Source organism: Dasypus novemcinctus, chromosome 7 (genome assembly GCF_030445035.2).
Source record: "Dasypus novemcinctus isolate mDasNov1 chromosome 7, mDasNov1.1.hap2, whole genome shotgun sequence".
NCBI lineage: Eukaryota > Metazoa > Chordata > Mammalia > Cingulata > Dasypodidae > Dasypus > Dasypus novemcinctus.
The window spans coordinates 97,291,178-97,306,308 of NC_080679.1; the positions used below are offsets into that span (position 1 = coordinate 97,291,178).

The 15,131-nt window shown below is 34.1% G+C and overlaps 1 protein-coding gene across 2 annotated transcripts in view; it reads left to right on the forward strand.

The window, feature by feature from the left end:
- The window catches only part of STAM2 (signal transducing adaptor molecule 2), a 42,230-nt gene extending 28,900 nt beyond the window's left edge, over positions 1-13,330 (forward strand). The window contains exons 8-14 of one of the 2 annotated variants that reach the window (XM_004457107.4): positions 286-380; positions 2,057-2,136; positions 2,285-2,372; positions 3,633-3,687; positions 5,822-5,975; positions 9,059-9,228; positions 10,856-13,330. In XM_004457107.4, the coding sequence (XP_004457164.2) occupies positions 286-380; positions 2,057-2,136; positions 2,285-2,372; positions 3,633-3,687; positions 5,822-5,975; positions 9,059-9,228; positions 10,856-11,084 (871 nt within the window). In that variant the 3' untranslated portion in view covers positions 11,085-13,330. Of the gene's footprint in view, positions 1-285; positions 381-2,053; positions 2,137-2,284; positions 2,373-3,632; positions 3,688-5,821; positions 5,976-9,058; positions 9,229-10,855 lie in introns of both variants that reach the window. The other variant, XM_004457106.4, reaches the window with a different exon arrangement.
- The last annotated feature ends 1,801 nt before the right edge of the window (positions 13,331-15,131 follow it).

The window sequence follows — 15,131 nt, forward strand, 5'->3', positions numbered from 1 at the left end:
CACTGCATGTGGGCCAGCTCCACACGGGTCAGGAAGGCCCTGGGTATACAACCCTGGACCCTCCATATGGTAGGTGGATGCTCTATTAGTTGAGCCACAGCTGCTTCCCTGTTTTATTAGTTCTTTTCTCTCTCTTATTAAATTTCAGAAGAGTGACTATTAAATAGAGTTGCTTGTGAACTAGTGTTTTCAAAGAAACCTAAATTAAATTTTTTTTTCATTCCACTTAACACTATTGTAATAAAATATAGAGAAACGAATAACATTTCTGTTCTTTATTTTCAGTGATGCCAATTGGTGGAAAGGAGAAAATCACAGAGGAGTAGGACTCTTCCCATCTAATTTTGTAACAACTAATTTAAACATAGAGACTGAGGCGGGTAAGTTAAATCTAAGAGAAGGGTAAATCTATTAGTTAAAATTGTTTGCCCTTGAATTTTATAGTTCAGGGTTTTTTTTTGTTTTTTTTTATGGTTCAGTTTTGAACATAAAGTATATGGGCATTTAACTCTTGTTTTGAATTATTTACCCTAACATTCCTGGTTCAGATCTTCTGAGCTTCAGTCCTGCAGCCACGGAAAGTAACTTAGCTGCTGTCAGCCATGCTGAGAAAGCATTCATTTGTTATGCAGGCAGGGAGGCGGAAGGGTCTGAGTGAGAAGGAAGTACTGAAAATACTGACAATGATGACGACTGTAATAGCTAAGGGTTTTTGGTCTTTGTTTTTTTAGGCCAGTGAAAAGAATTTATTGAGGAATGGGAGAAAAGAACATAGCTCGCTGAGAAATGGGAGAGAAGGATGGAAATATGCACCAAGATTTGGTGCAGGCTTTCCTAGGCAGAGAGAGCCAATAGCTAAGGTTTTTGAGCACTCATTTTGTGTCAGGTATTAAGACTCAGTCCCTTGCTTGTACCAGACAGTCTAACCTTAGAAAGCACTTACACTGACTCACTGAGTGATATATCAATACTAATCCTCACTAGTTCTAGGAAAAGATCTTAGAAAGTATGCCCTACTCCTTGTGTGTAATATCATATTTGTATGTGGTACATTTGGTTAAAATAAGTTGAGAGTGTACTTTGCTACTATTTATAAATTTTATTCCTCCAGTCTGGCTAGGTATATAGAGAGATGAAAATTGGAGACATGTTTTTTTTTTAATAACTTGATAGACCACATTCAGGGGATCCTGTATATGTGATTTCCCCTTGGCATCAGCTGGAGATAATTGAGCTACAGTATTAAAAAATACATATTCTGAGTTTTCAGTATATCCTTATGCTGAGCTCTGCTTTTTAAATCATACTCTATTAGAGTGATTGCCCCAAATATTTGAAATAAGTAGTTGCCATGAAAAAAAATCCTTTGGTTATATAATTTTTAAAATTTATTTTTTATTAGAGAAGTTGTAGGTATACAGAAAAATGCAGAAAATAGAGTAGTTATAAATTTTTATTCTAATTTTATTTAAACCAAAAATTTGCTGTAATAAAATACAGCACTTTGTATCAATACTGCATGTTCATAGTTTTCTGGGAATATATACTTGTAAATTATTTGTCAGCCTTTAAGACAAGTTTTTTTTTGTTTTGTGTTGTTTTTAACTATTATCAAAGTTAAGTTGACATCAGGTCTATTTTTTTGTTCATGTAAGAATACTGTTTTTTAAAGCAACAAAAGAATATAGAGGAATTTATAAATTTATCTCTGAAACTAGCTAAGTAGATAATTCCAGGAAAATCACATAATGACAGCTCCCATTAATATTGCTCTCTTGTTCCACTAGAATATAAATTCCATGCTTGTAGGGATTCTTGTCTCTTATTCACTGATGTATTTCCAGTGCCTGGAACAATGCTTGGCACATAATAAGTGCTAAATATTTGTAACATTAATGAATGAGCATGCGAAATATGAATATTGACTATGAAATATGACTATTTAAAGGGCTTCCTTTTTTTTTCTTATGGGTAATCATGGAATATTTATAAATTAATGACTAAAATACCAAACTAAATGCTGAGGAACTTAAAGTTTACTTTGTTTCCATAGCAGCTGTGGACAAGTTGAATGCAATTGATGATGATGTGGAGGAAATTAAGAAATCAGAGCCTGAGCCTGTTTATATAGATGAGGTAGTCTTTCTTTTCTTTAATAGTTAAAGCTATCTAGACTTATAAAAATGTATTTTGTATCCTTGAGAATGCTTGGAAAAAGTAGTTTTTAATATTCACTGAAGTTAAAATTCTTTTGAGTCTTTAAAGTATCCTATTAACTTTTTAGGGTAAGATGGATAGAGCCCTACAGGTACTCCAGAGTATAGATCCAACAGATTCAAAACCAGACTCCCAAGACCTCTTGGACCTAGAAGGTACTTAGTGAATATTAAAAGTTACTCTAGTATATGAGCTACTGAAGTGAGCACTAGAACTTATTTTAATGTCATTTAATTATTTTTAGCTGTTCATGTCTTGAATTTCTTGTGCCTTGTGTTTCCTTCTAGAGATTAGAAATAAATCTCTTTGGTGGGAAACAGACTAGTATAATTAAATAATAAAAGTATTATATGGGGGAGCAGATGTGGTTTAAGCAGTTGAGCTCCCACCTCCCACATGAGAGGTCCCAGGTTCAGTTCCCAGTGCCTCCTAAAAAAACAAAAACAAACAACAAGCGCAAAAAAAAAAAAAACCCAACTCAGGGAAACCAATGTGGCCCAGTGGTTGAGTGCCTGCTTCCCACATACAAGGTCCTAGGTTCAATCCCTGGCTCCCAGTACCTCAAGAAAATTAAAAAAAAATAATATATGGGAAGTGTCAGGAAGGAAATTCTTGTATTTCCTATAGCCCTTCAGCGAAATTTGACTGAAGAAATTTGTAGTCCGAAAAAGGACAGAAATAGAATTAACAACATATTAAATTAATTGAGTCAGAGTGAAAAATCTCTTCCTATTTAATTCCCTTGTATCATGATTTAAAGGTTAAAATTATACATGATCTGTGTTAACTTTGTGATGTAGTCATTTGAACATGCTCATATGTGTATTACCTCAAGAAAACCTAAAGCAATTAAAACAAATATTTTCATCCTTTTTATTTACTTTTGGGAGAAAAATTTGTGGAAAACAAATTATTTTACATCTTTTAGTAGAAGAAAACTGTTTATAATATAGAATATTGTGCTAGTCTTTGTATCTGTTTAGAAATATACCAGATGTTTAATTTTGAAATAGATTAAATATAAATTAAAATTAAATATAAATGTTCATATCTAATCTACATATGGTTATATAGTTTATATATACAACTGTGGCTCAAGTTCATTTTACTTAGATAATAGTATTTTAGGTATTTTTAAGACTTTAGGATAATTCCAGATTTCACAGTCTATAAATGCAGTTAATAGTCCCAAGGAACATGGTACAATTTCTATTTCAATTTTCACCTTGCCTTTGGTTATATGATATTAATATTGGTACTAAATATTAAAATTAAGTCTTTTGTAGTACTTTCTTTACCATAAACTTAATTCTCTATGTACTCTACAGTGTTACTACATATTGGTGCTGTCATTAAAATTGTTGAAATTGGTTTAAACTAAATTTCTAGATTTTTAAGTATTTTTGTATTTACAGATATCTGTCAACAGATGGGTCCAATGATAGATGAAAAACTTGAAGAGATTGATAGGTAAGATTTTTCATCAAGGAATAACAAGTATAGTTTTTTTTATGTTTACTTGTTTTGACGGAATTTTGGGGAACGTTTTTGTGGAATTGTACAATCTGTTGAAATTGTTTTTGAATTTCCTAAACTTAGAAAATTGATAGCAAGGTGGTACTTTGGAGTGACTATTGCTGACATGAGTTCATTGTTTTGAGTGAGAGCTCAACTGTTACCAGTATTCTCATCAGTTTCAGTATCTGGATAGGCCACCTGGCATTTCCTTGTTCCATGGCCCTTGACTTTAAATGCAGCTTGTATTCTGAGAAATGCTTGCTATTGCTCAGGAAATTTTTATTGACTGTTTATTACCATTGTTGAGCATGAGATAAATAAAATAGTTTCTTCCCTTGAATGGATCATCATCAGTTTATCACTGATAACTGTTATGAAAAAAAAAAAAACTCTAGTCAGAAAATTAAATTTTACATTTCACTTCTACCTCTTATACAGAATTAAATTCTGTATCATTTATCACACCAAGAAATTATTAATATTTAGGATAAAAATAAAAATTGACTCCGGAAAAGTCTAGATATTACTAGAGAGAACGATAGTTTGGACTTTAACTGTGTTCCAGCCTTGTTTCTTCCTACTCTCCAAAAATCATTTTCCATCTCCCTGATTAAATTGATCTTTTCATTCTTCTCCAGTGTACCCTGCTCATTCTTTTTGCCTGACCATTTGTCACACTGGCACACTATCTTCCTTTTCTGCTTTGCTTACCCATCCTTCCTCAGGTGCTAGCTTTAGCTTCTCCATAACGCCTTTTAGTCTGCCACAGCCCTAATTGATTTGTTTACTACCTGTTATTGCTGTCTTTTATCATTTGCTCCTTTCCATGTTCTTAGACTTAGGTATCCCTAATAGACTGCATATTCTTTCAGGTAGAGAACTGCCGCCTTCTTCATTTTCTCTTTTCTTATGTAGTATTGGGCACTATTTGTTCCTGCTTTGGAGTTTATGTCTCAGATCACTGTAGGTGATTTCAAACACAGTGGTTATATCCTTCCATTGTCTTCTAGTGTTGTATCAGCATATACTGGATTATGTGAAACAAATCCGTCTTTTAATTCTTAGTCACACATCTGTAGCATGGCCACTAATTCTGTTGATTTGTAACTAGTATTTCTGAAAATAGAGTTTCAGCTGGTTTGTAGAGTCACACATGCAAGAGAAGGAACAAGCGCTTTTTTGGTTTTGTTTTGTTTAGGTTTAGGTTTAGACATAAATCCTAATAAAGGTGACAAGATCATTTATTTGGTAGCACTGCATGTGTGTGTCTGCCTCTGCCTCTTATCTCTTGTTTCTCTGTGTATACATTGAAAAACCACATCCCGTGACAATTCTGTGGGTGCTTTAAGCCAAATAAAAAGTGGTCCTTTAAATGTATAAACTGTCTTTGCCAAGAGTTCTTTATTACTTTCAGGATAACAGACAGAATTTTACCAAGTCTGAAGGATTTGCTCTGGAGTTCCTTGGGCAAATTTTAAAATGCTTTTTTTTTGAATTTGTTGTTACTACATAATAAGGTATTTCATTTGACTCACTGTCTGAAAACCCAAGAGGAACAGAGGCTAGTTTGCTATTTTTACTTGCATTTTCAAGGCTAATTACTTAAATAATTATTTTTTTTCTTTGAGTTGATCCTTTAAGGATATAAACAAATGAATGCATTTTTTTTTTTTTTAGTACATTTTAATTTAAGTCAGATTGTACTTTACAGCAGGTTCTGGGCCTTGCCCTAGTATTTTCCTCTAGTAAGGCTTGGATTCTTAGCTAAACTAAGAAATTATAATTGAGTTTTTAACAGAAACCTGTAACATGAAACAAAATTCTTCTACATCAAAATTGTTAATTGATAGCATTACATAAGGTGTGGAAAGAACTTTTCCCTAATATTGTAAATCCTATCAGCCTAGCTATTAAGAAGCATTAAATAATCCCTCCGAATTTCCCGTTGTGAATATTCTTTCACTGTATATAAGAAAGAACCTTTTAAAATTTTAATAGAAAATGTGCTAAATTTTAAAATAATTTAAATTGCTGAATACATACTTACAAACTTGAAGATTATTAAAGTGCTTTTCTTCTATATCAGGAAGCACTCAGAATTGTCTGAGTTGAATGTAAAAGTCTTGGAAGCTCTGGAACTATACAACAGATTAGTGAATGAAGCACCAGTGTATTCAGTCTATTCAAAGCTCCATCATCCAGCACATTACCCATCTACGTCAGCTGGGGTTCCAATGCAGGTGAGCTTGTTTTTTGAGGGCATATTTGAAAATTCAAGAAGTCTTAAATTAAAAAAAAAAATTTTTAAAGCATATTATTAAAAGTTACATCATCTGTGAATAAAATTTATCCTGAGTAGTTTCAAGATATATTGACTAAATAATTAATGTTCACCAGAACAAATTAGATACTGGTATTTTATAAATTTTAGTTCTATTTTAGCATGAGTGAAAAGACTATTCAGTATATGAGGGGAGTTCTGGTTCTTCAAATGCTTTTGTAAGTATAAAGTGGTTTAGGACAGTGCCTTGCATATCTAAAATCCTCTAGATAAGGTAGTGATGGATGTCTTTCCTGCTGCTCAACAAGTGAAATTTGACGTTTAAAATTTCTGACAAGATATAACTTATACCATTATTTAAAATCTTAGTTAATGAACTCTTTAATTCCCAGAAGAGTGCTTTCTATTTCCTTTTCTTAGATGAGTGACTTAAATTGTTAAAAATTCATGCATGATGAGGATATGATCAAACCTATGAGGTAATGGCAGATTCATTAAGCCATCCATGAGCAGCAGCATTTTTTGCACCTTTTCGGTGCTTTCCACCTGAAGTGAATACTTATCAGTATCTGCCTTCTGAGAAACCTTTTCAAATTTCAGCAAATTAACAAATGAATTCAGAATGAACTTGGATGAGCAAAATTCATGTAAATTTAAGAAAACTGGTATAGAAAGGAGTATGTGAAGGAAACACCAAAAAGAAAAGGTAGAATGTGGGTGCATAATTTACATGACTTGACACAACATAATTGTTAAGTAAAAAAAGAATAGTTACTATGGTAACTGTTGCATCAGACAAGATGCATTTATCAAATAGGCTGTGCCCTGAACTTTTGAAGATGATGAAAGGGCCATTACATATAAGGATAAAAAGGATTTCTGGGTGCAAAGGACAAGTGGAATTTATTCAGTATTGCTTGTTTTTTTAAAAACTTTTTTGCATGTATATGGTAAAATGTAACCATTTTTAAGTGTGACATTCAGTACATTGACAGTGTTGAATAACTTTCACCATTATCTATTTCCAGAACATTTTCATCATCCCAAACAGAAACTCACACCCATTAAACAATAATTCCCCCTTCTCCTCATCCCCCAGCCCCAATAACCTCTAATTACTTTGTGAATTTGCTTATTCTAAGTATTTCATATAAGAGAATTATATTTGTCCTTTTGTGCCTGGTGTATTTCATTCAACATGATGTCCTCAGGGTTCATCTATGTTGTAGCATATATTAGCACTTCATTTATTTTTATGGTTGATAATATTCTATTGTGTATATATATATACCACACATTGCTTATCCATTCATCTGTTGATACTTGTTTTTAAAATGTTTGCTGCTGCTTTGAAAATAGAACGAAATAGATATGTCTGTACCATTGTATGATAGAAATGGATGTTATATTTGCTTCATAGTGTGTCTTCATTCCTGTATTCTTTAGTTGCAAACTGTTTACAATCTTTGTTTTGCTTAGCACACCTCATTTTTAAAAGTTACCTTTCTTTCGGTATGATTTATTACATAACCTCTATCTTTTTTTTTTTAAGATTTATTTTTATTATTTATTTCTCTCCCCTTCCCCACCCTGCCACCCCAGTTGTATGTTCTGTGTGTCTATTTGCTGCGTCTTCTTTGCCCACTTCTGTTGTCAGCGGCATGGGATTCTGTGTTTCTTTTTGCTGCGCCATTTTCTTGTGTCAGCTCTCCGTGTGTGTGACACCACTCCTGGGCAGGCTGCACTTTCTTTCGTGCTGGGTGGCTCTCCTTACAGGGCGCACTCCTTGCGCTTGGGGCTCGCCTACGCGGGGGACATCCCTGCGTGGCAGGGCACTCCTTGCACGCATCAGCACTACGCGTGGGCCAGCTCCACACGGGCCAAGGAGGCCCCGGGGTTTGAACCGCGGACCTCCAATGTGGTAGACGGACACCCCAACCACTGGGCCAAGTCCGCTGCCCCATAACCTCTATAGTGTTGACTTGCAGAGCATTTGAAATGTTCAAAAGGTCCTAATCTAATTTGAAAAAAGTATGCTTATATCTTTATTAGATACAGTTGGAATAAATACATCATTAGTTGTATCTATGAAGGCAACCGAGGAACCCTAAACTCTGAGGAACCCTAAACCATATTCTCAGCCTCTCGTCACTGGGTTATAATATATCAGCTAAGGAGGTCACAAGATTGCATATAAAGAATTTATGTGGCATTTCTAGCATTCTAAATTTTTGTGTGACTAGCCTTTGCTTTAAAAATAATTTAAAACTGGAATGATGATGGTTAGCTGTATGATATTTGTTAAGCATATGCATTTTTTTTGAATGCAGATGCAGTAGGCAAATAGGAGACCATACTATTAAACCCTTAAAGCTGTTACCCTGAAAATTAATTAAATAGGGCACATTATAAATATTCAGAGCCTGAGGTGCTTTTTTTTTTGCTATTTCCTTTTCCTGAGGATATATCTTCTCCTTTACTCACAACTACTTCTTTGCTTTTGTCCTGTCTTAAAGACAGGAAGTAAAGGAGACATTGTCAGTGAGTGCGCACAGAGTGGCTTGATACCATTTCTTTCTCTACTTTTTCTCGCAATTTGTATTCCCAAAATGGAGTTGGATGAATCATCCTGGGATGGGGGTGAAGAGGGTTGTCGTTCTGTTGTTCTGCTGGTGCCTTGAAGTGATGGTGGGCTTCCCTCATGGGAATGTCTACAGAAAGACATCTTACCTGATAGTAGATGACCTGGAGAAATTCCGGCCCTTTACTTAAAAACACACTGCTTCCTTTTTCTCCTTTGTCTCCCCTCTGTTCTCTGCCTGCACAAATAAAATAACAGTTAAATCATGAATTTTCATAGACTTGGCCCTATGACTTGGAAGCTTTCCATTTTTGGTACTAGAATGGATAGATTGGTAGAAGAAGATTGTTCCCCAAAGAACTATAACATTTTATTTCATTAATGTCTTTTAAAGTTTTAAATGTATTGTTAGGCAGATGTTTTAGAGATCAGTGAGTCAACTTTTTCTCTTTGGTTAATAGACATACCCAGTTCAGTCACATGGTGGAAACTATATGGGGCAAAGCATTCACCAAGTTCCTGTTGCCCAAAGCTACAGCCTAGGACCTGATCAGATTGGTCCACTGAGATCTCTGCCTCCAAATGTGAATTCCTCAGTGCCTACACAGCCTGCTCAAACTCCATATTTAAGGTAAATTTTTGGAAACTGTCTTAATTTTGTAATTATATACATTAATTTTTCAGAGACTTTAAGAATGACAATATATTGGCTCTGTTCTTTGTGATAATGGTGCCATTTTTACCATACAGGTGGAGTTATAGAACTGTCCATTCCTAGTCCAATGATAAGAAGGTGGAATGGTGCCCTCTTAGTTGTGCTACTATACCCACCAGATTGTTGTCCAGACCTATGATTATAGTCCAGGTCCCTGGCACAGCATAAAGCTAGCTAACCTTCATGGGGATCAAGCCCATGATATCCTTAGCACTGTGTTGAAATAAGCCTAGTGAAGTAGTTCCAGACATTTATCTGCATGCACTCCTAAAAAATCAGAAAGCTGTTTTAACTTTGAACCTTAAAAGGAAGTGTGTTTGTGCTGTGGACTATATAGTTTGCATTTTTATACTGAGAGTTTTATTCCAAAAATTGTGTTTAAATCTTGCCCTCTGTTCACTTTGCTTAACCACATAAAATGTTCTGTCAATATAATCCTGTGTGGATGATCACTAAAATCTCTTCCTACTCTTAAATCCCATAAGCATGAATTTTGGTCATGAAAATTAAATAAACTTGTTTATATTGATGCTCAGTTAAATTAAAATGTAAAATTTTGTTATCCTGGGACACTAGGAATTATGGACGAATAAATTAGAATAGTGTTGAGTCATCTTCCTGTGTTGCAGTGAGTATATTTGTGTAATTTAAAATTGTACATAGTTTCATTTTTTAATTTATTTCTTAGGAGGTACCAGGAATTTAACCCAGGACCTCATTTATGTGAGGCAGGCACTCAGCCTCTGAGCTACATTTGCTCCCCACTGAGTTGGTTTTTCCATTTTTTGTTATGTTTTAGGAGGTACCAGGGATCTCATGCATGGGAAGTAGGCGCTCAAGTGCTTGAGCTACATCCACTCCCCTATATACAGTTTAAATGAAATATATGCCATTGTTAAAGTAATAAGCGGATGTCTTACAATTTTGTATGATTTTTTTTTAGCTCAGTTTATTTTTTGTATAGTGTTAATCAGTAAACTACAGGTCATGACTCCTGAGAGTAGCACATTCAGGGTTCTGTTCTCCCAGCCTTTAATATTTTTATGTAGGGATTCAAGTTACAAACTAACTCCCAGGGGCAGCCTTGAATGTGAAAAGTCCCTACCAAAGAAAAACTAAAGGGTGTGTGAGAAGTAGTAGTCTTCTGTGTACTGTGTTGAGAGATGGGAGAAGGGAAAATACAGACTGAGGTGCATCTCTGAGTTTGGGGCTCTGTTCTCATAGTAGCTGGCTAAGGGCGCCACTGCTGCGAACAGTTTGTACCTCTTCAGAAGATGTTTAAAAGCTATGGTGAGAGATTTTGGAGAAAGAAAATTAAATAGGCCTTATAATCTTATATTTACTTCTTCCTGAGTACTACTCTTCTCTAACCAAATATTAACAGTCGTGTTATCAATATTTGATTACTCAGAACAGTGGTGCTGCATAAACTTAAAAAGAAGATGGAAAAGGCATTTTTGTTTTGTTGTAATGCTTTATCTCTGACCGTAACCTAGAATAGTGCAATGTAAATACGGCTTTCTTTTTAAATTTTTGTTTGTAGCACTGGACAAGACACTGTTTGCAATCCCACTTATATGAACCAGAACTCTAATCTTCAGTCGGCTACTGGTACATCTGTTTACACACAGCAGATGGGGATGTCTGTGGATATGTCATCTTACCAGAACACTACTACCAGTTTGCCACAGGTGGCAGGCTTTCGGGTGGCGGTTCCAGCTCATTCTGTTACACAGCCGCAAGCAAATTACCATCAGCAGCCTCTTCTTTAGAAACAAACCAAACATTTTCTTGAAATCATTCATAAATGTATTGTTCCACCCTTGTGATTCTTTTTTTTTCCCTTGTGATTCTAATCTGAAAATATTAAAAAAAATTTTTTTTCTCTCTCAACTCAAAAGGACCATGAATAAAGCACACAAACCTATCTTACTCTACTAGGTCACAGATGAGTTTTTCAGTCCAATTGGTTTGAAGTCAAACTTTTGATCATAGTCAGCCTAAAGATGATTCCAGTTAATTTTTGTCTTATGCTAAAATCTTTTTACATAAATTTGGCCACCCAGTGAGTAGCCTTGTGACACTAAATGGCATGTGTTAGGAGTGTAAATTTTACTTTAAAGAAACCACATTTCCCCCTAAAACATCGTGATAATTGGAGAGCACTGAAATCTTTAAATATTTTTGTCTGCATATTTTTTTCCAGAGTTTCCCCACACACTATTATTTTAAAATGTGAACATCTCTTTGTATAAGCATTTAGCTTGCCAACATATTTCCAGTTGGCTCCTTAAATTGCAGTTGTGTTTGCAGTACTGTCAGGTTTGCTCTCAATGTTATGTTGAGTAATAATTAGCATATCATTGTCTACAGAAGCAAGAGCAATTTGGAAGGAACAAAAATGTTTTCTGTTATTAACAGTGAAGGCCATATGAATGCAGATGTGTGATAAAGCGTTTACCAATCCCCCAAACAGTCATGGGTTAAAGAATGCCTCACAAAAACATTTCCATGCCTGGGAGGAAAGCATCTCCTTTCCTATAAGTGTTCCTGGTATTTAGAATTTCCAAGTGACCTTTTCAAGTAGCCAACCATTCTCTCATGAAGATATGGTCCATTTGTTTTCCATCCTGCAGTGTGGTGGACAGAGATGCTGCATTTCCGTTTTACAGACCATACATGAAATTGAGACATGACAGATTCCTAATAATTGTGAGGTATACTGAACATGATGGCAACTGTTTTTATTGGTATGTTGATTGTTTTGAGAAATGATTCGAGTGTCATTGCTATGCCAGGCTGTTGAAATATTTGGCCATTTCTTTCAGAAGTAATTTTGAGCCTGTGGAGCAATAGCAGGCTATGCTATTGATAGAAGGCAGTATATTGATAGAGAGGTTCTCAGCAGTTTTTCAGAAACCTGCGTTTTAAATTAGTTTATAGTGCTAATAAAGGCCACATACCCTAGGAGATAGATAGTAAACCAGTAGGATTTGTTTTTCTACAAATTTGCATACAAGTTCATCATTTGTCATCTTTTTACATAGCACAAATAAAAAGACAATTTATGCTTACATGACTGGGAACAACAACAGACATTAGTTTAATAATTTAGAAGTTACTTGCATGGATGCAAGATTTCTACATTTGATTTTTTAAAACTTAATCTTTCTACTAAGAATCCATTTGACGACAGTTGTCTGGAAATTTTGTCATTTATATATTTACAGTAATTTAATTTATTAGTATGCTCCTTTTTCAAAGAAATGATATCCTAGAACTTGGTTTGCATTTAATGGGAAAAACACGGTATTTGAAAGCATAATTTCTGTCATTGTCTTATATCAGATACAAATAACTGCAAAGAAAATTTTAACTTTTAATGTCTCAAGGTTTTTTTTGGTCATTATTTTCCTGCCATGTGAATTCAGATATTGACATTAAAAAAATTCTAAAATGGTACCTTACCTTTTTGGAAACAGATCTTCTGTTCTTAAAAAAAAAATTTCAAAGCTGCACTTAACAGTTAAATGTTTGCATATATGGAAAATCTTAATTTTTCTCCCAAACTATATTTAATAGTCATTTTTATGTTTGTGTAAATATTTCATGTATAATTGTGATCTAATTGTAAATGCTTAATTCAGCCTAAGTCTGAAACAGTATAAATACTGCACACCCACTAAATTGAGATCAGCCAGTTAAATTCAACTAATGTAGTTTTGGAATAATATAACATGTGACATGTATATAAATAGTGTATATTGGCACTTATCTGTGAAATTTTATACATGCAGAAGTTTTTTCTCCCTCTTAAAGTAATTTTATTTTTGTGATATTGTAATAGATTTTGTGTTGCAGTTTGTTGATAGTATAAAAATGTTATTAAATCTGTTTCAGATGATTTTTTGGTGTTAATAAGAAATGCAGGGTGTTGTTTTTTTCTTCTCTTTTTTCCATGTTCTTATGAATTGTATTTATTTTAAGATCTGTTTATAATTAAAAGTTTTCTTCCAAAGGAATTGTCTTAATTTCAGATTTCTACATCGAGATCCTATTTAGTGTTCTATATAAAAAATAACTTCTGCTTTTTTATATGAAATCTTGGTATACCAGAAAGAATTCCTGCAATTTTATAATAGAGTTAATTGTATTAATGTTATATTGGTTTCCTAGCTGCTGAAATAAATACCATACAGTGGGTTGACTTAACAGGAACTTAACCTGGCTCAGGGTTTCAGAGGCTTGCGCCCTCCTGGCCTCAGTATCTTCCAGCTTGCCGGCCATCTTTGGGGCTCCTTGGCTTTTCTGCTACATGGCAATGCAAAGATGACTTCTCCTTTCTCTCTCCCTTTCCATTGACTTCCAGCTTTTGGCTGTTAACCCTGGCTGCTTCTAAGGACTTCATCCATATTGGATTAAGGCCCACCCTCATTCAGTTCGGGCTCACCTTAACTGGTAACATCTTCATAGGTCCTCTTTACAAATGGACATGTCTGTTATGGGACATTCTATCCCCAAATAATGTAGAAAAAAATTTCTCCTGGTGTTAAATTATGTGAAGTGGGACATGTTCTTACAGTTTGAAAAACTATAACCATCTACCAGTATTGTAACTTCACAGTTTATTTATAAAATTTTTGAACACTAAGGAATTATATTAATAATTATCATTTAGAATTTGAAATTGTTTGCAGATACATTTTTAGTTTATGCTATTTGAAGTAACTGATACTTGACCACATAACACATTTTAACTGTACATTTTGAAGATACAAATTTTTACCTTCCAATTTTTTTAGTTTACTTGGTTGTAAATTAAAAAAAGAAAAAAACTGTTAAAATTGTGGTTTAGGAATGAAGAGAAAATGTTTTCTTAATAATCATATCAAGGCTCCTGACTTCTGGGACAGGATTTATTGAATTGTCACTTTGATGAGAAAGCTCAAGTTATTTTTCTAAATAATAATTATAAAAAATATAGCACCAATCTGTCAAGCTTTGTTTCTGTCAAAAGGTCTTTCTTATTTATTTAAATCTTTTAGGCCATAAATAAAGGGAGGACTCAATTTTAGGGATTTGATATTCTTCTTTGAATTGGGTTCTTTTGAAGACAAAAAATGTATTCTTAAAAGCTTTCCCTAGAAGAATAATTCCAATTTTACCAAGTTAAATTGAGTTTGGTGTGTTTTTTCTTTGTTACTGTGTCAAAAAGAAAAACTTTTCCTTACTTACATGGTTAAAAGTGCACAGAGAAATCAGAGTACTAAGCATTTGAAACTTTTATAAGATTCCTTAAAATTGGCATGGGAGTTCTGAGAAATATGACTGTAGTCCAACAATAGTCTTTTAGTATCTTTGCTAAACAATGATGAAATGATATGGATAAATGGAACAGACTCCTGTTAATCTTACAGTCTAGGGATTCTTAACCTTTTTTGTTCCACGGACCTCTTCCTAAGTTCACACTATACTGTGTGTTATTTAATAAATGTATCACACCCACACCAACCTGCCCCACAAGAATGTTTTTGAATTTTAATTCAAGCTCTCGGAACCCTTGTTAAGAACCCCTGCATATAATCCCATTTTATTGACTTTTTAATACCACATCCACATTTCAATAGTTGATATCCTTACATCCACATTTCAATAGTTGATATCCTTACACCAGAGATTAACAAGATTATAGCTCTTGCATTTTTACTATCCACTTGGTCCATCTTGAGTAATGGGTTTGTTTTTTTTTTAAAGATTTGTTTATTTTCCCTCCCCTTCCCCCCCCCAGTTGTCTGCTCTCTGTGTCCTTTTGCTGTGTG